Genomic DNA, 26426 nt, shown 5'->3' on the forward strand with positions numbered 1-26426 from the left:
CGTCACCGAGTGCCTCAGCGTGATTCACTCTGAAAGTCTGTGGGCGCAACCTACTCCCACGCAAGAGGCCAGCAGCATAGTGGTGAGCAGGCGCACTGCCTGCATTGCCAGCCTCCAGATTGCTGCCCAGCCTGATCGCTGGCCAGCCCCGTAAGCCCCCATCGCTGGCCTTCCAACCCCCCTCCGTCCCCCCGATTGCTGGCCTCCCAGACCTCCCTGTGCCAGCTCTGACAGCTCCCCCCACCCCATGGCCAGTCCCGAACTCCTGATTCCACGCCCCCCCCCCCCGCCTCTCTGGGCAGCCCCAATCTCCTGACCTCCCCCAGCCCCTGCCCCCTCCGAGTTCCAACTCCTCCCCCCTCCCCCCCACCTGGATTGCCAGCCCCGATCACCTCCTCGCTCCCTCTTCCAGTCATCCCAAGTGCAGAGTGGCAGCGGGTCCCCCCACCCCACCGATTGTCTCTCCAATAGGCCCATCCCCCTCTGGCCGTGCCCCCTTGGCACTGCCCAATGCCCAGTGGGCAGTGCCAAGGTGTCCCTTGGGCAGTGCCAAGGCGACCTCCCGGGGTGGCCTCAGTGGCCTCTCTTCCCTCCAGTGGGATCAGACTGCCTGTTCCCCATTAATGGAAAGCAGGAGTAAACCCCATGGAGTGAACCGCTCCTGGCGGAGGGAGATGCTAGTAGGCCCGGAGGCTTCAGTCCCGGGCCCGTTAATGAAATGAAAATGGAGATTTCCATATTGTAATCAGCTCCACGCCAATGTCCGGTCTGGAGCTGATTACACTTGAAATCTTAATGTTGGAGACTTGTGGAGGCTGTGGCGCCCAGTGGGGAGCCCGCTAAACAACCTGCGCTGATACCTCCCGGCTCGGTGTGCGACTCAAGCAGTGCAGCAGGCTGCGAGAATTGCCCCATTATATTTATGGAAGAGAAACGCTAAAAATATGTTTTCTTTTCACTCATGTGATGTGGGAATTGCAGCATGGCTAGGCCAGCATTTGCTGCCCATCCCTAACTGTCCTTGAGAGGATGGTGGTAAGCTGCCTTCTTGAATAGTGGCAATTCTTGAAGGATTGGTCACTTTCTTACTTTATGAATAAAAAGCTGAGGAAACTGGCTAAATATTGGTTTTACAAAAGTCGGGTGGCATGGTGGCATAGTGGTTAGCAGAGCTACTTCACAGCACCAGGGACCCGAGTTAGATGTGGAATTTTCACGTTCTCCCCGCGCCTGCGTGGGTGTCCTCTGAGTACTCCTTTCCCTCCCACAGTCCAAAGATGTGTAGGGTAGGCGGATTAGCCATGGTAAATGCGCAGGGCTATGATGATGGGGTGGGGGGAGGTGGCAGTGGGCGTGGGTAAGATGCTCTTTTGGAGAGTCAGTGCAAACATGATGGGCTGAATGGTCTCCTTCTGCACTGTAGAAATTCAATGGTTCTCTGGATGTTTGAAAACTGATTATCACAGTAATCAATCTATTACATCTATTTTGTAGATTGGATCTATCTATTCTCTGGATGGCATTTTCCCATCCCGCCTGCCACAGGAATTGTAGCTGACGGGGGCAGATCATACAAAGGCCCATTGACCTTGGATGGGAATTTCCGGCCTTAGGATGGGCACGGCCGGAAAATCCCACCCTCTGTTTTCATGTTTTTGACATTATTGTCTTAGTCCTGGGATCAGCTAGACACCAAATCCAATTTTAAATAAATCTGATGAGCGTTATCATATATCACCGATCAACTGTCAAAATCTTACACTTACATTTATTTAGATCTTGAATGTCTGCTTTAGTTAAGCGCTTAAACGTAATATCATCAAGCCTCAGAGCACGCTTAAACCGTTCACCGTTAAAAGCTCTCAGAATTGCTTCATGTAAATCTTCATTTAGGAAATCAATTGTAGTCTTACGTCCATCGTAATTGAACAATGACACAACAGCAGTTGTTACATTTTCCCCTTCTGACCTGTTGGTGTGCAGCAGAGAAATAAATTAAATAATAACTTGTTTACATATCAGAGAATCAATGATTACAGCACAGAGTGAGGCCATTTGAACATCAACCCATACTGGCTCTCTGCAAGCTAATGCTGCTCTTTCACCTTTTCCCTGTTTCCCTGTGAAATTTTCCCTTTTAGGCACTTATCCTATTCCCGTTTGAAAGCTTTAATTGAGTCTGCCTCCATTAGCCTTTCAGCTAGTGCATTCCATATTCTAACCACTCGTTGTGCAAAAAATGTTTACCCTCATGTTTCCTTTGCCAATCATTTTCAATCTATTCTCTGGTTCTCAATCTTTCCACAGAGGAAAATTGTTGTTCTCCAGCTACTCTGTATAAGCTCCTCATGATTTTGAACACATCTAAGTTGTCTCCTCTCAACACACTTTCCTTTCGGAGAACAATCTCAGCTTCTCCAATTTATCCACGTGACTCAACTCCACGAGGGCAGTAAGATTTCAAGAGAGCCGAGAAATCAGGTTCGCACCCAATTGCTCACCTCTTGTGATCTTACTGGCACTGGATATCCAGCCCGATGGGCATGAGGCTGATTGTAATATTTAAATCTATTTAAATACAGATTTAAATATTACAAGTGAGCCCAGGATGCAATCATCTGGGTTCACTTGCCTCTGTGGCCTCGTTGGTGAAGGTTCGCTCTGGCACGATCACATATGGTCCCCATTGACATGATGGCTTTGCCGGTAGGACCGGAGGCCATTGAGGTCGGGGGTAGAGGGGGGTTCCCCTTGGGCTGTGGCACCTTGGCACTGCCAGCCTGGCACACTGGCAGGGCCCATTGGGCACCAGGCAGTGTCAACAGTGCAGGGCCTGATGGTGGCGGGGTCTCAAGGGGGGCATACAGAGAGGGAGGTGGGGTCTGAGGGGGGGGCGGGGGGGGGGGGGGCAAGGAGGCCACTGCCACTGCAACAATGATTGGGGGTGGTGGGACTGCTGCCACTCTGCAACAAAGATTGGGGGGATAACCGCTGCCACTCTGCAACAGCGATTGGGGGGGAACCGCTGCCACTCTGCAACTGGCGATTGGCTGGACCATGCACAGGGGGGTGGTTTCAGCCTGTGTGGTAGGGGGTTGGTGATCGGTCCGGCAGGGGAGCGTGAATAGAGAGGAATTCAGCCATGAAAGCCAGCGATAGCTGGGGGAAGCAGTGATTGTCAGATTTCTGTGTTCACAGAACAGAGATCTGTGCATGTGCAATTGTGCCCTCTACTACTAGCTGGCTTTTCAGCGAGCTAGGCCCCACCCATTCCCCCTGCTGGCAAGAAAAAAGTTTGGCCTCATTTTATTTTGACAAAGTTAGGTAAGATTCGATTTTCATTTCGCTCAAAAATCGGCGCAAATTTCTTCTATTTCCATGCTCGTTTGGCACTTAGAACATTTTTGGTAAGATCACCCCCACATCTTTGGAACCATTCTTGTAATCCATTTCTGCATTCAAAATGGCTCTGAAGAATAGGCATGTGGACTTAATATTAACTCTATTTTCTCTCTCCACAGATGCTGTCAGACCTGCTGAGCTTTTCCACCATTTTCTGTTTTTGTTGAGACTCCAGTATCCGCAGTATTTTGCTTTTAAACCAGCATCTGTGATGCCGGGGACTTCAGGAGGAGGCAAAGATGGATCATCCACATGGCCTCTCTGACTGAAGGTTGCTGCAAATGTTTCAGCTTTGTCTTTTGCACTGATGTGTCAGGCTTCCCTATCATTGTGAATGGGGAACATTTGTGGAGTCTGCTCCTCCAGTCAGTTGTTTCATTGTCTACCAGCATTTACGACTGGATGTGACAGGATTGCAGGGCTTAAATCTGTATAATATTGGTTGTGGGATTGCTTAGACTCTATCAGATGCTGTAAAAAAGTAATAATAATAATAATGCAAGTAGTCCTGTTTTGTAGCTTCATCAGGTTGACATCATTTTTAGATATGCCTGTTCATTCAACCAGGGTTGATCCCCTGGCTTAGTGAAGATGGAGAGTGGAGGACATGCCAGGCCATGAGGCTACAGATTGCGCTTGAGTATAATTCTGCTGCTTTTGAAGGGACTCAGTACCTCATGGATGCCTGGTTTTCCATTGCTAGATCTGTTCAAAATCTATCTTATCACTGTGATTGTAGTGGAACACACATGGAAGAAATTTTCAATGTAAAAGCAGGAATTTGTCTCCACAAGGACTGTGAGGCCATTCATACCAATATTCTCATGAACAGATGCATCTGCGACAGGTAGATTGGTAAGGATGAGGTCAAGTAAGCTTTTCTCTCTTGCTGGTTCCCTCACCACCTGCCCCACCTGGTCTAGCAGCTTTGTCTTTTAGGACTCAGCTAGCTTGGTCAGTAGTGGTGCTACCAAGCCACACTTGGCGATGGACATTGAACCCAGCCAGTCAAAGCACATTCTGTGCTCTTGCCACCCTTAGTGCTTCTTCCAAGTGATGTCCACATGGGGGAATATTGATTCATCAGGGAGGCAGTGGTAAGTGGTAATCAGCAGGAGGCTTACTCATGTTTGACTTGAAAATAATTTATTATACTATGGTGTGTTCTAAGAATAAATAAATATATATTGATCAAAACATGTACCAACCAGAAAACATATTCTGAATCATTCGAGAAATATTCCACATTCGACAGAATTCCATGCACCTAAAACATTTAAAGGAACAGTTGACTAAATTTTTATCTTCATATTCTGATTGCCTGGATTATCAGATAAACTAATACTGTAATTAGAAAGTGTATTGCATACTCTTTGTATAATATTCCAGAAACTATCAGACTCTTTCAAATCACTCCATTTTAGAAATGTATATGTAAAAACGCATTTCTGGCATCTCACCCTGTGGTGACTGCACTGTTAGCCATGTAGTAATTAGTCAAACCAAGAATTTGCTTGAAAAAATATAAAATATTATTTATTCGAATGTTTTACTGGAAAACATAGAAATGGTCATTTTTGATTTCTGGACTGACCAACAAAACCAAGGTTTTAAGGCTTGGCCCTCATTTGAGTCCAACTGGTCAGCAGCTGTGGATGAAAAGTGGACCAGTTTTGAGCCACTGGGATGTTGGCTGATGGGGAAATTGGTGACAGCTGCAGGAAGGGCCTAGTATGTCCCCTATTACATAACTCAGTAAACATAACAATTGTTCAATGGCAAGGCCAGGGATAACTGATGAGGTCACAGTGATGGGCAGGAACTGGAAGGGAACAGGTACTTAACTTCAATTAATTATTTAAGCAAGAATTATTAACCTCATTACTACTTCAGCAGGGTTAAACCAATGACGTTGGAAATTAAGTTTAATTTCGGTTCATTTGTTTTATGGGGGTGAGCGTGCATATCCCAAAAGAATACTCAAACCAAGAAGAATACAAAATGGGAAACCTGTTTGTCAAATCTTGGGATGGGGGGACGAGGAGGAGACGGGACCGTGGAGAGAGGTGGGCCAGGTCCCTGGAGGGGGGTGTGGTTGAATATTGAACAGAGGGATTAGACCTTGTGGGGGAGTTGAGGGGGGGGTGGTGTTGAGACCTTGGAGAGGAGAGTGTCGGCCCTCATTGAGGGGTGGGGGTGGGCAGGGTTGAGGTTTGCTTGGGGGCCAGATATTGGGGGGAGTGGAGGGTAAGACGGGTCTCAGATGGTGGGGTAGGTAGGACCTCAGGAGGGATGGGGGCATTTGGTGGCTAGGGGTGGTCTGAGATTGGTGGTGGTGATGGGGGATCCGGGCATGTTGTAGGGGTGGGGGTGTGAGCATGTTGGGCCTACACTTGGGGAGGGATCTGGTTGGGTCAGAATGGGGGGGGGGGGTATGGTCTGTTTAGGTCAAGGGGGTTGGGGGGATCCCAAGATCCATGGCTAATATCATCGGGGTGGAGTGGGGGGGGGTAGTGGATATCACGGGGTTATTTAATGGTCGGGGGGAGGGAGAGGAGATACCTGCGGTTTTGGGGATGTGATTGGAAATTTTGGGAATCCAATGCTCCTATGTCTTATGGTCTATGGTCTAAATGTTCGAAAAGCAATGGAAAATCAGATCCATACCTTTTGTTTGGTACTATTTGTCAGAGATTGATATTCTGGACTGTTTCTGTCATTTAAGACATCTGCAGTAAGATTCTGTATTTGCAATGTAATATTGACAGATCTCTTCGGAATACCTGAAAAAAAATCAAAACATATTTTCCCATAATGAATATTATAATACTGCTTTTGTATGCGTAATTACTGCTTGAATTAAAGGAAAAAATTCTTGACAATTTGTTTCTACTTTTCTACCTACTCACAATGCAAACTTCTATTAGGAGAGATAAAGTGCTTTCATTGCTCATGTAAGGTAATGTGGTTGAATTCCAGCCACTGAGCAGCACCATTGTGATAATACAATGTATTATATTATATTTTATTCATCCATGTGATGTGGGCATCACTGGCTGGGCCAACATTTATTATGTGGAGATGCCGGCGTTGGACTAGGGTAAACACAGTAAGAAGTTCTTTGTACAATGGGTTTCAGGATGCCCTCGACATAGCCGGAGAGGTTCTCGCACAGGGTTCCATTGCCCGGGACGGCCGGGTGTGTTTGCCATGTATATCTTCGGGAGGCAGGAGAGATCTCCAACGCGGGGAGTACGTGGGATGAGAACACAGAGGGTGCTCTGAAGGTCCGGAACAAAGGTCTTGATCAGAGTGTTGAGTTGACGGGTGTGTTCTTTGGTCGGATCTGCGGGTAACTGTCTGTAGTGTTCCTCGTTGTTTAGTTGTCGGTACACTTCTTTGCAATAATTCGTTCTGTTCAGTATGATGATGGCCCCTCCTTTGTCTGCTGGTTTGATGACAATGTTGCGGTTGGTCTTGAGAGCGCGGATGGCATTGCGTTGTGCTTGGGTGATGTTCGGGGCTGTCTTGTGAGTGCGGCTGATGAATTTGGTGTTGACGCACCTCCTGATGGCTTGGGCATACATGTGAAGTCAAGGGCAGCGGCCTTCCGGAGGAGTCCAATTCGACTCTTTCCTCTTCGGATGCACTGTGGATCTCTTTGTCGGCTGTTCCGGTTCATTGGCTGTCTCATTGTGTTCGCTGTTGGCCTCTTGGGGTTTGTGGAAGAACTCCCGCAGCCTCATTCTCCTGATGAATTCCTCTGTGTCTGCTGCGAGACTGATGTGGTCTATTTTGGTGGTGGGGCAAAAATTAAGCTCTCGGCTGAGAACTTCGATTTCATCTGGTTGAAGTGTGCAGTCGGACAAGTTGACAATGGACTTCCCTGCAGTGGTACTGTTTTCTACTGTGGTACCGGGGGAGGCTTGGTTGCTGCTGGTGGTGATGCTGAGTTTCTCAAGTTTCCTGTTCTTGGTGTGCATGTAGATGGTGTAGTTCCTTTGTCTCGTCTGCTTGGCAACGTTTTGCAGCTGGGCTGCGAATCTTCCTCCGGAAGGCCGCTGCCCTCGACTTGACATGTATGCCCAAGCCTTCAGGAGGTGCGTCAACACCAAATTCATCAGCCGCACTCACAAGACAGCCCTGAACATCACCCAAGCACAACGCAACGCCATCCGTGCTCTCAAGACCAACCGCAACATTGTCATCAAACCAGCAGACAAAGGGCCATCGTCATATTGAACAGAACGGATTCCTGCAAAAAAGTGTCCCGACAACTAAACAACGAGGAACACTATAGGCAGTTACCCGCAGATTCGACCAAAGAACACCGTCAACTCAACACTCTGATCAAGACCTTTGATCCGGACCTTCAGAGCACCCTCCGTGCTCTCATCCCACGTACTCCCCACGTTGGAGATCTCTACTGCCTCCCGAAGATACACAAGGCAAACACACCCGGCCATCCCATTGTATCGGGCAATGGGATCCTGTGCGAGAACCTCTCTGGCTATGTTGAGGGCATCCTGAAACCCATTGTACAAAGAACCCCCAGTTTTTGTCGCGACACTACGGACTTCCTACAGAAATTCGGCACACATGGAGCAGTTGAACCAGGAGCGCTCCTCTTCACAATGGATGTCTCGGCACTCTACACCAGCATCCCCCACGATGATGGCATTGCTGCAACGGCCTCAGTGCTCAGCGCTGACAACTGCCAGTTTCCAGATGCAATTTTACAACTCATCCGCTTCATCCTGGACCACAATGTCTTCACCTTCAACAACCAGTTCTTCATCCAGACACACGGAACAGCCATGGGGACCAAATTCGCACCTCAATATGCCAACATCTTCATGCACAGGTTTGAACAAGACTTCTTCACCGCACAGGACCTTCAACCGATGCTATACACTAGATACATCGATGACATTTTCTTCCTTTGGACTCATGGTGAACAATCACTGAAACAACTATATGATGGCATCAACAAGTTCCATCCCACCATCAGACTCACCGTGGACTACTCTCTGGAATCGGTTGCATTCTTGGACACGCGCATCTCCATTAAGGACGGTTACCTCAGCACTTCACTATACCGCAAGCCCACGGATAACCTCACAATGCTCCACTTCTCCAGCTTCCACCCTAAATACGTTAAAGAAGCCATCCCCTACGGACAAGCCCTCCGTATATACAGGATCTGCTCGGATGAGGAGGATCGCAACAGACATCTCCAGACGCTGAAAGATGCCCTCATAAGAACAGGATATGGCGCTCGACTCATCGATCGACAGTTCCGACGTGCCACAGCGAAAAACCGCACCGACCTCCTCAGAAGACAAGCACAGGACACGGTGGACAGAGTACCCTTCGTCGTCCAGTACTTCCCCGGAGCGGAGGAGCTATGGTATCTCCTCCGGAGCCTTCAACATGTCATTGATGAAGACGAACATCTCGTCAAGGCCATCCCCACACCCCCACTTCTTGCCTTCAAACAACCGCACAACCTCAAACAGACCATTGTCCGCAGCAAACTACCCAGCCTTCAGGAGAACAGTGACCACGACACCACACAACCCTTCCACAGCAACCTCTGCAAGATGTGCCGGATCATCGACGCAGATGCCATCATCTCACGTGAGAACACCATCCACCAGGTACACGGTACATACTCTTGCAGCTCGGCCAACGTTGTCTACCTGATACGCTCCAGGAAAGAATGTCCCGAGGCATGGTGCATTGGGGAAACCATGCAGCTGCTGCGACAACGGATGAATGAACACCACTCGACAATCACCAGGCAAGACTGTTCTCTTCCTGTTGGGGAGCACTTCAGCGGTCACGGGCATTCGGCCTCTGGTATTCGGGTAAGTGTTCTCCAAGGCGGCCTTCACAACACACGACGGCGCAGAGTCGCTGAGCAGAAACTGATAGCCAAGTTCTGCACACATGAGGACGGCCTCAACAGGGATATTGGGTTCATGTCACACTATCTGTATTCCCCACAGCTTGCCTAGACTTGCAGAGTCTCACTGGCTGTCCGGTCTGGAGACAATACACATCTCTTTAACCTGTCTTAATGCTCTCTCCACTCACATTGTTTGTACCTTTAAGACTTGATTAGCTGCAAGTATTCGCATTCCAACCATTATTCTGTAAATTGAGTTTGTGTCTTTATATGCCCTGTTTGTGAACAGAATTCCCAATCACCTGAAGAAGGAGCTTAAGGCTCCGAAAGCTTGTGGCTTTTGCTACTAAATAAACCTGTTGGACTTTAACCTGGTGTTGTTAAACTTCTTACTGTGTTTACCCCAGTCCAACGCCGGCATCTCCACATCACAACATTTATTGCTCATTGCTATTTATCCTTTAACCGAATGGCTTGCCAGTCCATTTCAGAGGGCATATGGGTCAACCATATTATTGTGGATCTGGAGTCACATTGGCCCAGACCAGGTGAGGATGGCAGATTTCCTCCCCTAAAGGACTTTAGCCACAACTTGCATTGTTTTCATGGTCATCATTATCTGTTCCAGATTTTTATCAAACTCAAAGGGCGGAATTTTCTCAGAACAATTCGAAGTGTAAAAGGAGAGAGAAAACGGGAGGGTTTCTTGCCTGTTATTCCAGCAAGATTGCTGATGGTAATTTATGCACTTTGTGCAATTCAGAGGGCGTAATGCGAATCTTGCCAGTAGAGTGGGGAGGAGAGTCTCAGATCGCAGGAAAGCCAGCTGCTGAGCACTCTCCCAGCTGGCCAACCAGCAATCGTTGCCCCGGCCAGTCATCAGCCACCCTCCCAATCGCTGCACTGGCCAATTGCTTTCCCCCCCTCACCTTCGCAACAGCCCCCACCCCCTGATCAACACCCCCCAAGTGCAGAGATCCCCCTTCCCTCGCCAGCTATGGGCTCCCCCCCACCACCTCCTGTCAGGCTTCATCCACATCAAATCCTGCCCCAGGCCCCTCCCTCTTTGGCTTTGCCCTCTTCAAGCTCCGCTCTATCAGGCCCCACTCCCTTGGCAATACCAGTATGCCAGGCTGGCACTGCTAGGGGTCCAGGCTGGCACTGCCCAAGGGACACTGCCGAAACCTGCCCCTGACCACCCAGGGCTTCAATGGCTCCCATCCTACCGGCGAGGCCATCATATCTGGTCCCTATTGGTGTGAAGACTTCGACCGGTGAGGTGGAAAAGGTAAGTGAGCCTGGACGAGAAGGGCGTGACGTTGATTTCACCGGCAGACAGGGCCGGCAAGATTGGGAGAGACAAGAAATCAGACACAAGCCTGATTTTTTCTTGTCTCTCGCTCATGTTTCCTGTCTCGCTACGCTATTTGACCAGGGCAGCGGGGCGGAAAAATCACGCCCAAAATTTAATATCTTCCATAGTGAAATCAGAATCTGGGTCCCCAGAGCATTTCCCTGGGTCACTAGTTCAGTGATAATACCACTACACCAACGCATCCCATTTCTATCACTCATGACATGGGTAAGTCCAGTGTGTTCGAAACAGAATCGTCAATGGTCATGAATGCATTAAATTCCATTAGAAAATGATACTGTAGGATGATATAGAATAAAAAGTGCCTCTTGTTTCTCCCTAACACCATAAAAATGCTTATTTCATCAGTTAAGCAGGAAAGAGTTCCATTATAAATTATAAACAAAATATACAATTTTTAAAAAATAAGTCATCTCCTAGTTAAAATATATTTTCTCTTCATATTCCGAATTCTAACATTTTTCTATTCCATGTAGCTGGGTGTAATTGTGATAATTTTTGATAAAACTACAACATTCTTGAATCAGACAAATGTATAACAGGCTGAGAAGAATAGCCCTTCAAAGTAGGAAACATGTAAAAAACTTGTATTTATATTGTGCCTTGAACGTTATAAAACATCCCAAGGGACTTCATGAGATATTTGAGATAGACCTGGGACACTTGTACTTACTTGTGAAAACACAGGATGAAAACACATTTAGAAACAACATTGCAACTCGATACAAACTCAAAAATATTTAAAGATATTCAATCTAATATAAACAAATAAAGTATACTCTGTTGCACTGTGGAATTTCTGGATACTATTATTTTTCCCTAACAAAACAATTACTCTCATTTGCTGTCTGTGGGACCATGCTGACTACAGTTTCTGCCTTTGAAACAAGTATGACTGCATTTCAAATATAACTAATTGGCTGTGAAGCTACCACAGGCATTTGAATATGTGAAATATGTTTTATATGGGCAATTTCTTCTTTCTATCTTCAGTTGAATTTTATAACTACTATAACTATAATTATAACTATAATTTTATAATTTTATAACTCCTATTTCAGCAAAAGTCAAATATCTGACTCATATTTTAAAATAATGAGAATGGTCTTTATGTGCTTTGAATTATTAATCATTATGAGAGGGATTTACAATATTTTGTCTAAAGTTATGGTACATCAGATATTTTAACATACTTGACACAGGTTTCGCAATGAATCCTGATCCTGCCTCCGTGCACTGGTCTCCTTTGTACTGTTCTGGACACAGACAGAATGGTTTGAAGCCATTGGTATGGTTGAGAAAACATGTTCCTCCATTATTGCAAAATGCGGATTTGGAAGGGTCACATAATGGAAAGCAGGTTGTACCAATTTCTAAAGTAAAATAGTTCAAAGAATCAATAAAATGAACATGATAAAATGAATATTTTAAAGACATGCAGATGTGTATTGTAAAATAACGTTTATTTAACTGATTCATTACTTTTTCTTTTACATAAATATACACTTGACTAAGTTTCTTCAGTTTGCAACTTATAGCACTTTGTTAGGATGATATAACATGTGGGACATTCTAGCTGCGCTCGCCCCGGAACCAGAAAATCCTGCCCGAGGTCAATGGACCTTTGCATGGTCCTGCCCTGCCCGCTACGATTCACATGGCGGGCGGGGTGGGAAAGTTTCATCCAAATTGTTCTCAGTGTGTTTCAGTCAAGGTGGAACATATGCAATATACATGTAAACAGCCTTATTTTGAAGAGCTATGAGGACAGCAAAGCCATTCAGCATCAGTATGACACAATGTCAGCACCAGAAGTACATGGTCCAGTATAAATAAATACTGGGGCTGAGCGAAACCATCGTGCTATTTTATCAACTCGCATTAACCAACATTGGAAGGGTTTTTGCTGTATTGTGTAACATTTCCAATTAACTTGATTGACCATTGTTATAACCTCTCCCGATGACAATGCCCTTTCTATCTAACTGAATAGTAGGATGTCAGGTACTGTTAGGTCATGCTGGTTAGCACCCGAGTGAAAAATAACCACGTTAAGCAGTCAGGAAATCTAGGGGACAAACCTTTATCCTCCCCATGGAAATTCCCTTTGTTTCTATTTGGATCAGAGATCTGGGTTTGTGTGACAACCTGTCTAACTGGGCTCACACTCTAGCTCTTCAGAATACTCTTAAAATCTGTTATATTCCTAACATTAATAATATGCTTGTTATTTGATTTTCTAGGAGCAATGCTAGAATATAATAAATATTTAGTGAACAAGTTGATGCTGTACATCTGTGAAAAGAAAAAAAATAAAGCAATAACTGCAATAAATTTCAAATTGGCAACGTCCGGCGACTAACTTAACATAAATATGAAAGTTCCATTTGAAAAGCATACTATAGCTGATCGGATTGGTTACTGTTTTACCTGAGAATCTTTCTTTACATGTGCAGTTGAAAGACCCTGCAATGTTTTGACAGGTAGCATTGGGTGAACATGGTGAACTGTGACAGGCATCAATGGCAGTGCAGAACGTTCCATTGCCTGGAATTGGATTAGAATTAGAACATTGGATTTTCAGATTGAAATGTTTACAGTGATCATAAATTCTGACTCTTATGTTCTTTAAATATCAGCAACATTACCCTTCAATGAACATGATGCTCTTGCTGGTTCATTCATAAAGGGAGCAATCACAGAGTTAAAAAAAACCATGGAAATGATCATTTGTCCATTGTGAAATAGATGTAAACTTTAAAGGTAAGCAACTAGTATTCATAATTCTGGACCAGTACTTTAGGTGTGTGTCTTTACACTAAATGACCCTGAAATTCTGCACTAGTTTTCTCAGCCGACCTCAATTCTGGCAGGATACGGTCAGAAATAGAGGAGGTGATGTAAAAGTTAGAAACCTGCCACGAATGCAATTTCTCCGAGATGTAGTCAGTTTCCCCAACCTTTCATTCCTGAGCAAAACCAATTGAGGAATTTCAGGGTCACCATTCCTTATATTGGATTGGATTTTCTAGCCAATGGCAAAATTTAATTGTTTGCTGTAGACCTCAAATGTAATAGCCCACAGGATGGAGTGAGGTATGTGGCGTGGTTTTCCCCTTTGCCAATGTTGCTTTGAATCTGGAGCCCAATCATGAGACTTCCAGGCCTTCAGCATTAGTAATGTCATTGAACAGGTAAGCAGCCAATCACATAGCAGTATTTCCACAGACACAAATTAAGTAAGCAAAAAGGACTAATTAACCTTTACTTCTAATTACATTTTAAAGAGAATGAATAAAACTATTGGGTCCCACACAAGGGATTAAGATAGAAGGACGTAAGAGCAATATGGAAATTTCTTCTCATAATCGAGAAATTTGGCAATTCCACAAATATATCGTTTTCACAGTTGCGCGCCTGCATAGCAACCAAAACATTCCCACACTGGCCAAGCAGAACTCAGAGACTTTAAGTTACCACATGCCCATGGCTGTACTACAATCTTTCATGGGATAATTCACACAAACATTTTATCCTCACACTCCAAAAGCAAAAGTTGGATTATTAGGGAGTTATTCAGCAGCAATTATGAGTTTTGTACAATGTTAAAAATACAGTTACATCTCATTCAACAATGTCTAACTTTTTCAAGAGCAAAAAAACTGCTGGAAATAACTCAGCAGATTTGGCAGCATCTGCGGAGAAAGAAATAGGGTTGATGTTTCAAATCCGCTTGATTCTTCTTTTGACTCTAATTTTCTCAACTTTGTTACTGCAAGACTTATGGCTTTAAAGGTCAATTTTTGATCTCTAATGGCTTGAACTCTGTGGGTACATCACCAAACAACACCACAGAGAATTAATGAACGCCTAGCAGCAACATCTGGAATCCCATGTTAGAATCTGCATCTGCAAGATCTGGATATTGCTCTCTGCTTCACAGAGACAATTATTGATCGAACACTGACAGTTTTCTTGCCATTAAATTTAGGTTATTCGATAGCACTCCTATCATTATTAATTTGCTCGTAACCTCATTCTCTAAGAACAATGCCACAGGAGAGCATCTGTTCGTTAACAAAGTTTATGCTGGACATTTGAAAAAACGGCAAGAGGTGGGAGGTGTTGCCACATGGCATAGGAGTGGTCAGACCCAATGGGGGGGGGGTGGGTGTGGGAAGTTGGACCTATGATGTATGGGGGTGGTTAAGGTTGGGGGGGTTGGCGTAGAGTCAGACCTTGGGGGATTGAGGGGAATTGCATTTGGGGAGAAAATTTCTAACTGAATAGTAGGATGTCAGGTGCAGTGAAGTCATGCTATTTAGCACTCGAGTGAAGAAAAGCCACATTAAGCAGTCAGGAAATTTAGGGGATAAGCCTTTTACCACCCCATGGAAATTCCCTTTGTTTCTATTTGGATCCGAGATCCTGAACATCTGAGTCTTTGAAACAACCAGTCTAACTGGGATCACACTCTAGCTCTCCAGCATACTCTTAAAATCTGTGATATCCCTAACATTAATAATATGCTTGTCATCTGATTTTCTAGGAGCAATGCTAGAATATAATAAATATTTACTTCACAAGTTGATGCTGTACATCTGTGAAAAGAGAAAATCAAGCAATAACTGCAATATATTTCAAATTGTCTACGTCCGACGACTAACTTAACATCAATATGAAAGTTCCATTTGAAGGAACATACTGTAGCTGTTCGGATTGGTTACTATTTTACCTGAAAATCCTTCTTTACATGTGCAGCTGAAAGACCCCGCAGTGTTTTGACAGGTAGCATTGGGTGAACATGGTGAATTGTTACAGGCATCAATGGCAGTGCAGAATGTTCCATTGCCTGGAATTGGATGAGAATTGAAACATTGGATTTTCAGATTGAAATGTTTACAATAATCATAAATTCTGACTCGTCTTATGTTCTTTAAATATCAGCAACATTACCCCTCAATGAACATGATGCTCTTGCTGGTTCATGTGGAGCAACTACATAGAGTTAAAAAAAAGCCTTGGGAAATGATCATTTGTCCATTGAAAAGGAGATGTAAACTTCAAGGGTAAGCAATTAGTATTCATCATTCTGGACCAGTACTTTAGGCGTGTGCCTTTACTCTAAATGATCCTGAAATTCTGTACTTGTTTTCTCAGTCGACCCCAACTCTGGCAGGATACAGTCAGAAATAGAGGAGATACTGTAAAAGTTAGAAACCTGCCACGAATGCAATTTCTTTGGAGTTTTGCCAGTTTCCCCAATCTTTCACCCCTGGGCAAAACAAATTGAGGAATTTCAGGGTCACCATTTCTTATACTGGATTGGACTTTCTAGTCAATGGCTAAATTTAATTGTTCGCTGTAGACCTCAAATGTAATAGCCCACAGGATGGAGTGAGGTATGTGGCGTGGTTTTCCCCTTTGCCAATGTTGCTTTGAATCTGGTGCCCAATCATGAGACTTCCGGGCCTTCAGCAATAGTAATGTTATGAAACAGATAAGCAGCCAATCACATAGCAGTATTCCCACAGACACAAATCCAGTGAGGAAAAAGCACTCATTGACCTTTACTTTTAATTAAATTTTAAGGAGAATGAATAAAATTATTGGGTCCTACACAAGGGATTAAGATAGAAGGACTTAAAAGCAATATGAAATTTCTTCTCATAATCGAGAAACTTGGCAATTCCACAAATATATCATTTTCACAGTTGCGCGCCTGCATAGCAACCAAAACATTCCCACACTGGCCAAGCAGAACTCAGAGCCTTTAAGTTACCACATGCTCGTGGCAATGCTACAAACTTTAATGGGATAATTCACACAAACATTTTATCCTCACATTCCAAAAGCAAAAGTTGGATTATTAGGGAGTTATTCAGCAGCAATTATGAGTTTTGTACAATGTTAAAAATACAGTTACATCTCATTCAACAATGTCTAACTTTTTCAAGAGCAAAAAAACTGCTGGAAATAACTCAGCAGATTTGGCAGCATCTGCGGAGAAAGAAATAGGGTTGATGTTTCAAATCCGCTTGATTCTTCTTTTGACTCTAATTTTCTCAACTTTGTTACTGCAAGACTTATGGCTTTAAAGGTCAATTTTTGATCTCTAATGGCTTGAACTCTGTGGGTACATCACCAAACAACACCACAGAGAATTAATGAACGCCTAGCAGCAACATCTGGAATCCCATGTTAGAATCTGCATCTGCAAGATCTGGATATTGCTCTCTGCTTCACAGAGACAATTATTGATCGAACACTGACAGTTTTCTTGCCATTAAATCTAGGTTATTCGATAGCACTCCTATCATTATTAATTTGCTCGTAACCTCATTCTCTAAGAACAATGCCACAGGAGAGCATCTGTTCGTTAACAAAGTTTATGCTGGACATTTGAAAAAACGGCAAGAGGTGGGAGGTGTTGCCACATGGCATAGGAGTGGTCAGACCCAATGGGGGGGGGGTGGGTGTGGGAAGTTGGACCTATGATGTATGGGGGTGGTTAAGGTTGGGGGGGTTGGCGTAGAGTCAGACCTTGGGGGATTGAGGGGAATTGCATTTGGGGAGAAAATTTCTAACTGAATAGTAGGATGTCAGGTGCAGTGAAGTCATGCTATTTAGCACTCGAGTGAAGAACAGCCACATTAAGCAGTCAGGAAATTTAGGGGATAAGCCTTTTACCACCCCATGGAAATTCCCTTTGTTTCTATTTGGATCCGAGATCCTGAACATCTGAGTCTTTGAAACAACCAGTCTAACTGGGATCACACTCTAGCTCTCCAGCATACTCTTAAAATCTGTGATATCCCTAACATTAATAATATGCTTGTCATCTGATTTTCTAGGAGCAATGCTAGAATATAATAAATATTTACTTCACAAGTTGATGCTGTACATCTGTGAAAAGAGAAAATCAAGCAATAACTGCAATATATTTCAAATTGTCTACGTCCGACGACTAACTTAACATCAATATGAAAGTTCCATTTGAAGGAACATACTGTAGCTGTTCGGATTGGTTACTATTTTACCTGAAAATCCTTCTTTACATGTGCAGCTGAAAGACCCCGCAGTGTTTTGACAGGTAGCATTGGGTGAACATGGTGAATTGTTACAGGCATCAATGGCAGTGCAGAATGTTCCATTGCCTGGAATTGGATGAGAATTGAAACATTGGATTTTCAGATTGAAATGTTTACAATAATCATAAATTCTGACTCGTCTTATGTTCTTTAAATATCAGCAACATTACCCCTCAATGAACATGATGGTCTTGCTGGTTCATGTGGAGCAACTACATAGAGTTAAAAAAAAGCCTTGGGAAATGATCATTTGTCCATTGAAAAGGAGATGTAAACTTCAAGGGTAAGCAATTAGTATTCATCATTCTGGACCAGTACTTTAGGCGTGTGCCTTTACTCTAAATGATCCTGAAATTCTGTACTTGTTTTCTCAGTCGACCCCAACTCTGGCAGGATACAGTCAGAAATAGAGGAGATACTGTAAAAGTTAGAAACCTGCCACGAATGCAATTTCTTTGGAGTTTTGCCAGTTTCCCCAATCTTTCACCCCTGGGCAAAACAAATTGAGGAATTTCAGGGTCACCATTTCTTATACTGGATTGGACTTTCTAGTCAATGGCTAAATTTAATTGTTCGCTGTAGACCTCAAATGTAATAGCCCACAGGATGGAGTGAGGTATGTGGCGTGGTTTTCCCCTTTGCCAATGTTGCTTTGAATCTGGTGCCCAATCATGAGACTTCCGGGCCTTCAGCAATAGTAATGTTATGAAACAGATAAGCAGCCAATCACATAGCAGTATTCCCACAGACACAAATCCAGTGAGGAAAAAGCACTCATTGACCTTTACTTTTAATTAAATTTTAAGGAGAATGAATAAAATTATTGGGTCCTACACAAGGGATTAAGATAGAAGGACTTAAAAGCAATATGAAATTTCTTCTCATAATCGAGAAACTTGGCAATTCCACAAATATATCATTTTCACAGTTGCGCGCCTGCATAGCAACCAAAACATTCCCACACTGGCCAAGCAGAACTCAGAGCCTTTAAGTTACCACATGCTCGTGGCAATGCTACAAACTTTAATGGGATAAATCACACAAACATTTTATCCTCACATTCCAAAAGCAAAAGTTGGATTATTAGGGAGTTATTCAGCAGCAATTATGAGTTTTGTACAATGTTAAAAATACAGTTACATCTCATTCAACAATGTCTAACTTTTTCAAGAGCAAAAAAACTGCTGGAAATAACTCAGCAGATTTGGCAGCATCTGCGGAGAAAGAAATAGGGTTGATGTTTCAAATCCGCTTGATTCTTCTTTTGACTCTAATTTTCTCAACTTTGTTACTGCAAGACTTATGGCTTTAAAGGTCAATTTTTGATCTCTAATGGCTTGAACTCTGTGGGTACATCACCAAACAACACCACAGAGAATTAATGAACGCCTAGCAGCAACATCTGGAATCCCATGTTAGAATCTGCATCTGCAAGATCTGGATATTGCTCTCTGCTTCACAGAGACAATTATTGATCGAACACTGACAGTTTTCTTGCCATTAAATCTAGGTTATTCGATAGCACTCCTATCATTATTAATTTGCTCGTAACCTCATTCTCTAAGAACAATGCCACAGGAGAGCATCTGTTCGTTAACAAAGTTTATGCTGGACATTTGAAAAAACGGCAAGAGGTGGGAGGTGTTGCCACATGGCATAGGAGTGGTCAGACCCAATGGGGGGGGGGTGGGTGTGGGAAGTTGGACCTATGATGTATGGGGGTGGTTAAGGTTGGGGGGGTTGGCGTAGAGTCAGACCTTGGGGGATTGAGGGGAATTGCATTTGGGGAGAAAATTTCTAACTGAATAGTAGGATGTCAGGTGCAGTGAAGTCATGCTATTTAGCACTCGAGTGAAGAACAGCCACATTAAGCAGTCAGGAAATTTAGGGGATAAGCCTTTTACCACCCCATGGAAATTCCCTTTGTTTCTATTTGGATCCGAGATCCTGAACATCTGAGTCTTTGAAACAACCAGTCTAACTGGGATCACACTCTAGCTCTCCAGCATACTCTTAAAATCTGTGATATCCCTAACATTAATAATATGCTTGTCATCTGATTTTCTAGGAGCAATGCTAGAATATAATAAATATTTACTTCACAAGTTGATGCTGTACATCTGTGAAAAGAGAAAATCAAGCAATAACTGCAATATATTTCAAATTGTCTACGTCCGACGACTAACTTAACATCAATATGAAAGTTCCATTTGAAGGAACATACTGTAGCTGTTCGGATTGGTTACTATTTTACCTGAAAATCCTTCTTTACATGTGCAGCTGAAAGACCCCGCAGTGTTTTGACAGGTAGCATTGGGTGAACATGGTGAATTGTTACAGGCATCAATGGCAGTGCAGAATGTTCCATTGCCTGGAATTGGATGAGAATTGAAACATTGGATTTTCAGATTGAAATGTTTACAATAATCATAAATTCTGACTCGTCTTATGTTCTTTAAATATCAGCAACATTACCCCTCAATGAACATGATGCTCTTGCTGGTTCATGTGGAGCAACTACATAGAGTTAAAAAAAAGCCTTGGGAAATGATCATTTGTCCATTGAAAAGGAGATGTAAACTTCAAGGGTAAGCAATTAGTATTCATCATTCTGGACCAGTACTTTAGGCGTGTGCCTTTACTCTAAATGATCCTGAAATTCTGTACTTGTTTTCTCAGTCGACCCCAACTCTGGCAGGATACAGTCAGAAATAGAGGAGATACTGTAAAAGTTAGAAACCTGCCACGAATGCAATTTCTTTGGAGTTTTGCCAGTTTCCCCAATCTTTCACCCCTGGGCAAAACAAATTGAGGAATTTCAGGGTCACCATTTCTTATACTGGATTGGACTTTCTAGTCAATGGCTAAATTTAATTGTTCGCTGTAGACCTCAAATGTAATAGCCCACAGGATGGAGTGAGGTATGTGGCGTGGTTTTCCCCTTTGCCAATGTTGCTTTGAATCTGGTGCCCAATCATGAGACTTCCGGGCCTTCAGCAATAGTAATGTTATGAAACAGATAAGCAGCCAATCACATAGCAGTATTCCCACAGACACAAATCCAGTGAGGAAAAAGCACTCATTGACCTTTACTTTTAATTAAATTTTAAGGAGAATGAATAAAATTATTGGGTCCTACACAAGGGATTAAGATTGAAGGACTTAAAAACAATATGAAATTTCTTCTCATAATCGAGAAACTTGGCAATTCCACAAATATATCATTTTCACAGTTGCGCGCCTGCATAGCAACCAAAACATTCCCACACTGGCCAAGCAGAACTCAGAGCCTTTAAGTTACCACATGCTCGTGGCAATGCTACAAACTTTAATGGGATAATTCACACAAACATTTTATCCTCACATTCCAAAAGCAAAAGTTGGATTATTAGGGAGTTATTCAGCAGCAATTATGAGTTTTGTACAATGTTAAAAATACAGTTACATCTCATTCAACAATGTCTAACTTTTTCAAGAGCAAAAAAACTGCTGGAAATAACTCAGCAGATTTGGCAGCATCTGCGGAGAAAGAAATAGGGTTGATGTTTCAAATCCGCTTGATTCTTCTTTTGACTCTAATTTTCTCAACTTTGTTACTGCAAGACTTATGGCTTTAAAGGTCAATTTTTGATCTCTAATGGCTTGAACTCTGTGGGTACATCACCAAACAACACCACAGAGAATTAATGAACGCCTAGCAGCAACATCTGGAATCCCATGTTAGAATCTGCATCTGCAAGATCTGGATATTGCTCTCTGCTTCACAGAGACAATTATTGATCGAACACTGACAGTTTTCTTGCCATTAAATCTAGGTTATTCGATAGCACTCCTATCATTATTAATTTGCTCGTAACCTCATTCTCTAAGAACAATGCCACAGGAGAGCATCTGTTCGTTAACAAAGTTTATGCTGGACATTTGAAAAAACGACAAGAGGTGGGAGGTGTTGCCACATGGCATAGGAGTGGTCCGACCCAATGGGGGGGTGGGTGTGGGAAGTTGGACCTATGATGTATGGGGGTGGTTAAGGTTGGGGGGGTTGGCGTAGAGTCAGACCTTGGGGGATTGAGGGGAATTGCATTTGGGGAGAAAATTTCTAACTGAATAGTAGGATGTCAGGTGCAGTGAAGTCATGCTATTTAGCACTCGAGTGAAGAACAGCCACATTAAGCAGTCAGGAAATTTAGGGGATAAGCCTTTTACCACCCCATGGAAATTCCCTTTGTTTCTATTTGGATCCGAGATCCAGAACATCTGAGTCTTTGAAACAACCAGTCTAACTGGGATTACACTCCAGCTCTTCAGCATACTCTAAATATCTGTGATATCCCTAACATTAATAATATGCTTGTCATCTGATTTTCTAGGAGCAATGCTAGAATATAATAAATATTTAGTTCACAAGTTGATGGTGTACATCTGTGAAAAGAGAAAATCAAGCAATAACTGCAATATATTTCAAATTGTCTACGTCCGACGACTAACTTAACATCAATATGAAAGTTCCATTTGAAGGAGCATACTGTAGCTGTTCGGATTGGTTACTGTTTTACCTGAGAATCCTTCTTTACATGTGCAGCTGAAAGACCATGCAGTGTTTTGACAGGTAGCATTGGGTGAACATGGTGAATTGTTACAGGCATCAATGGCAGTGCAGAATGTTCCATTGCCTGGATTGGATGAGAATTGAAACATTGGATTTTCAGATTGAAATGTTTACAATAATCATAAATTTTGACTCTTCTTATGTTCTTTAAATATCAGCAACATTACCCCTCAATGAACATGATGCTCTTGCTGGTTCATGTGGAGCAACTACATAGAGTTAAAAAACGCCTTGGGAAATGATCAGTTGTCCATTGAAAAGGAGATGTAAACTTCAAGGGTGAGCAATTAGTATTCATCATTCTGGACCAGTACTTTAGGCGTGTGCCTTTACACTAAATGATCCTGAAATTCTGTACTTGTTTTCTCAGTCGACCCCAACTCTGGCAGGATACAGTAGAAATAGAGGAGATACTGTAAAAGTTAGAAGCCTGCCACGAATGCAATTTCTTTGGAGTTTTGCCAGTTTCCCCAATCTTTCACCCCTGGGCAAAACAAATTGAGGAATTTCTTATACTGGATTGGACTTTCTAGTCAATGGCTAAATTTAATTGTTCGCTGTAGACCTCAAATGTAATAGTCCACAGGATGGAGTGAGGTATGTGGCGTGGTTTTCCCCTTTGCCAATGTTGCTTTGAATCTGGTGCCCAATCATGAGACTTCCGGGCCTTCAGCAATAGTAATGTTATGAAACAGATAAGCAGCCAATCATATAGCAGTATTCCCACAGACACAAATCCAGTGAGGAAAAAGCACTCATTGACCTTTACTTTTAATTAAATTTTAAGGTGAATGAATAAAATTATTGGGTCCTACACAAGGGATTAAGATGGAAGGACTTAAAAGCAATATGAAATTTCTTCTCATAATCGAGAAACTTGGCAATTCCACAAATATATCGTTTTCACAGTTGCGCGCCTACATAGCAACCAAAACATTCCCACACTGGCGAAGCAGAACTCGGAACCTTTAAGTTACCACATGCCCGTGGCAATGCTGCAAACTTTAATGGGATAATTCACACAAACATTTTATCCTCACATTCCAAAAGCAACAGTTGGATTATTAGGGCGTTATTAAGCAGCAATTATGAGTTTTGTACAATGTTAAAAATACAGTTACATCTCATTCAACAATGTCTAACTTTTTCAATAGCAAAGAATAACTGGAAATAACTTAGCAGATCTGCAGCATCTGCGGAGAAAGAAATAGGGTTAATGTTTCAAGTCTGCTTGATTCTTCTTTAGACTCTAATTTTTCAAAGTTTGTTGCTGCAAGACTTATGGCTTTAAAGGACAGCTTTTGATTTCTAATGGTTTGAACTCTGTGGGTTCTTCACCAAACAACACCACACAATTAATAAACGCCTATCAGCAACATCTGGAATCCCATGTTTGACTCTGCATCTGCAAAGTCTGGATATTGCTCTCTGCTTCACAGAAACAGAGGGGGTGGGTGTGGGAAGTTGGACCTCTGATGTATGGGGGTGGTTAGGACTGTAGGGTTGGTGTAGAGCCAGACCTTGGGGGAGTGAGGGGAATTGCGCTTGGGGGGAATATTTGTAACTGAATAGTAGGATGTCAGGTATTGTTAAGTCATGTTGGTTAGCACTCGAGTGAAGAACAACCATGTTAAGCAGTCAGGAAATCTAGGGGGATAAGCCTTTTACCACCCCATGGAAATTCCCTTTGTTTCTGTTTGGATCAGAGATCCAGCACGTCTGGGTCTGTGTGACAACCTGTCTAACTCTAGCTCTTCAGAATACTCTTAAAACCTGTGATATTCCTAACATTAATAATATGCTTGTCATCTGATTTTCTCGGAGCAATGCTAGAATATAATAAATATCTGGTTAACAAGTTGATGCTGTACATCTGTGAAAAGAAAAAATCAACCAATAAATGCAATATATTTCTAACTGGCTACATCTGGGGACTAGCTTAACATAAATATGAAAATTCCATTTGAAGGAGCATACTATAGCTGTTCGGATTGGTTACTGTTTTACCTGAGAATCCTTCTTTACATGTGCAGCTGAAAGACCATGCAGTGTTTTGACAGGTAGCATTGGGTGAACATGGTGAATTGTTACAGGCATCAATGGCAGTGCAGAATGTTCCATTGCCTGGAATTGGATGAGAATTAGAACATTGGATTTTCAGATTGAAATGTTTACAGTGATCATAAATTCTGATTCTTCTTTTGCTCTTTCAATATCAGCAACATTACCTCTCAATGAACATGATGCTCTTGCTGGTTCATGTGGAGCAACTACATAGAGTTAAAAAAAAGCCTTGGGAAATGATCATTTGTCCATTGAAAAGGAGATGTAAACTTCAAGGGTAAGCAATTAGTATTCATCATTCTGGACCAGTACTTTAGGCGTGTGCCTTTACACTAAATGATCCTGAAATTCTGTACTTGTTTTCTCAGTCGACCCCAACTCTGGCAGGATACAGTCAGAAATAGAGGAGATACTGTGAAAGTTAGAAACCTGCCACGAATGCAATTTCTTTGGAGTTTTGCCAGTTTCCCCAATCTTTCACCCCTGGGCAAAACAAATTGAGGAATTTCAGGGTCACCATTTCTTATACTGGATTGGACTTTCTAGTCAATGGCTAAATTTAATTGTTCGCTGTAGACCTCAAATGTAATAGCCCACAGGATGGAGTGAGGTATGTGGCGTGGTTTTCCCCTTTGCCAATGTTGCTTTGAATCTGGTGCCCAATCATGAGACTTCCGGGCCTTCAGCAATAGTAATGTTATGAAACAGATAAGCAGCCAATCACATAGCAGTATTCCCACAGACACAAATCCAGTGAGGAAAAAGCACTCATTGACCTTTACTTTTAATTAAATTTTAAGGAGAATGAATAAAATTATTGGGTCCTACACAAGGGATTAAGATAGAAGGACTTAAAAGCAATATGAAATTTCTTCTCATAATCGAGAAACTTGGCAATTCCACAAATATATCATTTTCACAGTTGCGCGCCTGCATAGCAACCAAAACATTCCCACACTGGCCAAGCAGAACTCAGAGCCTTTAAGTTACCACATGCTCGTGGCAATGCTACAAACTTTAATGGGATAATTCACACAAACATTTTATCCTCACATTCCAAAAGCAAAAGTTGGATTATTAGGGAGTTATTCAGCAGCAATTATGAGTTTTGTACAATGTTAAAAATACAGTTACATCTCATTCAACAATGTCTAACTTTTTCAAGAGCAAAAAAACTGCTGGAAATAACTCAGCAGATTTGGCAGCATCTGCGGAGAAAGAAATAGGGTTGATGTTTCAAATCCGCTTGATTCTTCTTTTGACTCTAATTTTCTCAACTTTGTTACTGCAAGACTTATGGCTTTAAAGGTCAATTTTTGATCTCTAATGGCTTGAACTCTGTGGGTACATCACCAAACAACACCACAGAGAATTAATGAACGCCTAGCAGCAACATCTGGAATCCCATGTTAGAATCTGCATCTGCAAGATCTGGATATTGCTCTCTGCTTCACAGAGACAATTATTGATCGAACACTGACAGTTTTCTTGCCATTAAATCTAGGTTATTCGATAGCACTCCTATCATTATTAATTTGCTCGTAACCTCATTCTCTAAGAACAATGCCACAGGAGAGCATCTGTTCGTTAACAAAGTTTATGCTGGACATTTGAAAAAACGGCAAGAGGTGGGAGGTGTTGCCACATGGCATAGGAGTGGTCAGACCCAATGGGGGGGGGGTGGGTGTGGGAAGTTGGACCTATGATGTATGGGGGTGGTTAAGGTTGGGGGGGTTGGCGTAGAGTCAGATCTTGGGGGATTGAGGGGAATTGCATTTGGGGAGAAAATTTCTAACTGAATAGTAGGATGTCAGGTGCAGTGAAGTCATGCTATTTAGCACTCGAGTGAAGAACAGCCACATTAAGCAGTCAGGAAATTTAGGGGATAAGCCTTTTACCACCCCATGGAAATTCCCTTTGTTTCTATTTGGATCCGAGATCCTGAACATCTGAGTCTTTGAAACAACCAGTCTA

At 42.9% G+C, this 26426-nt stretch overlaps 1 protein-coding gene and 1 long non-coding RNA gene across 2 annotated transcripts in view; both read right to left on the reverse strand.

Moving 5' to 3' along the window:
* The window catches only part of LOC144486022 (mucin-4-like), a 98188-nt gene that overhangs the window by 11314 nt on the left and 60448 nt on the right, over nucleotides 1–26426 (reverse strand). Inside the window, exons 26-29 of the mRNA XM_078204130.1 lie at nucleotides 11882–11905; nucleotides 6070–6185; nucleotides 4611–4669; nucleotides 1767–1969 (exon numbers count right to left, since the gene is read on the reverse strand). Of these exons, the coding sequence (XP_078060256.1) occupies nucleotides 1767–1969; nucleotides 4611–4669; nucleotides 6070–6185; nucleotides 11882–11905 (402 nt within the window). The remainder of the gene's footprint in view (nucleotides 1–1766; nucleotides 1970–4610; nucleotides 4670–6069; nucleotides 6186–11881; nucleotides 11906–26426) is intronic.
* LOC144488663 (uncharacterized) lies at nucleotides 11911–24509 on the reverse strand. Its single transcript, XR_013496635.1, has 3 exons — nucleotides 24396–24509; nucleotides 22336–22452; nucleotides 11911–12061 (listed from the first exon to the last, which is right to left on the reverse strand). It is a non-coding gene; the product is annotated as an uncharacterized LOC144488663 (long non-coding RNA).

Source organism: Mustelus asterias, chromosome 3 (assembly GCF_964213995.1).
Source record: "Mustelus asterias chromosome 3, sMusAst1.hap1.1, whole genome shotgun sequence".
Lineage (NCBI taxonomy): Eukaryota > Metazoa > Chordata > Chondrichthyes > Carcharhiniformes > Triakidae > Mustelus > Mustelus asterias.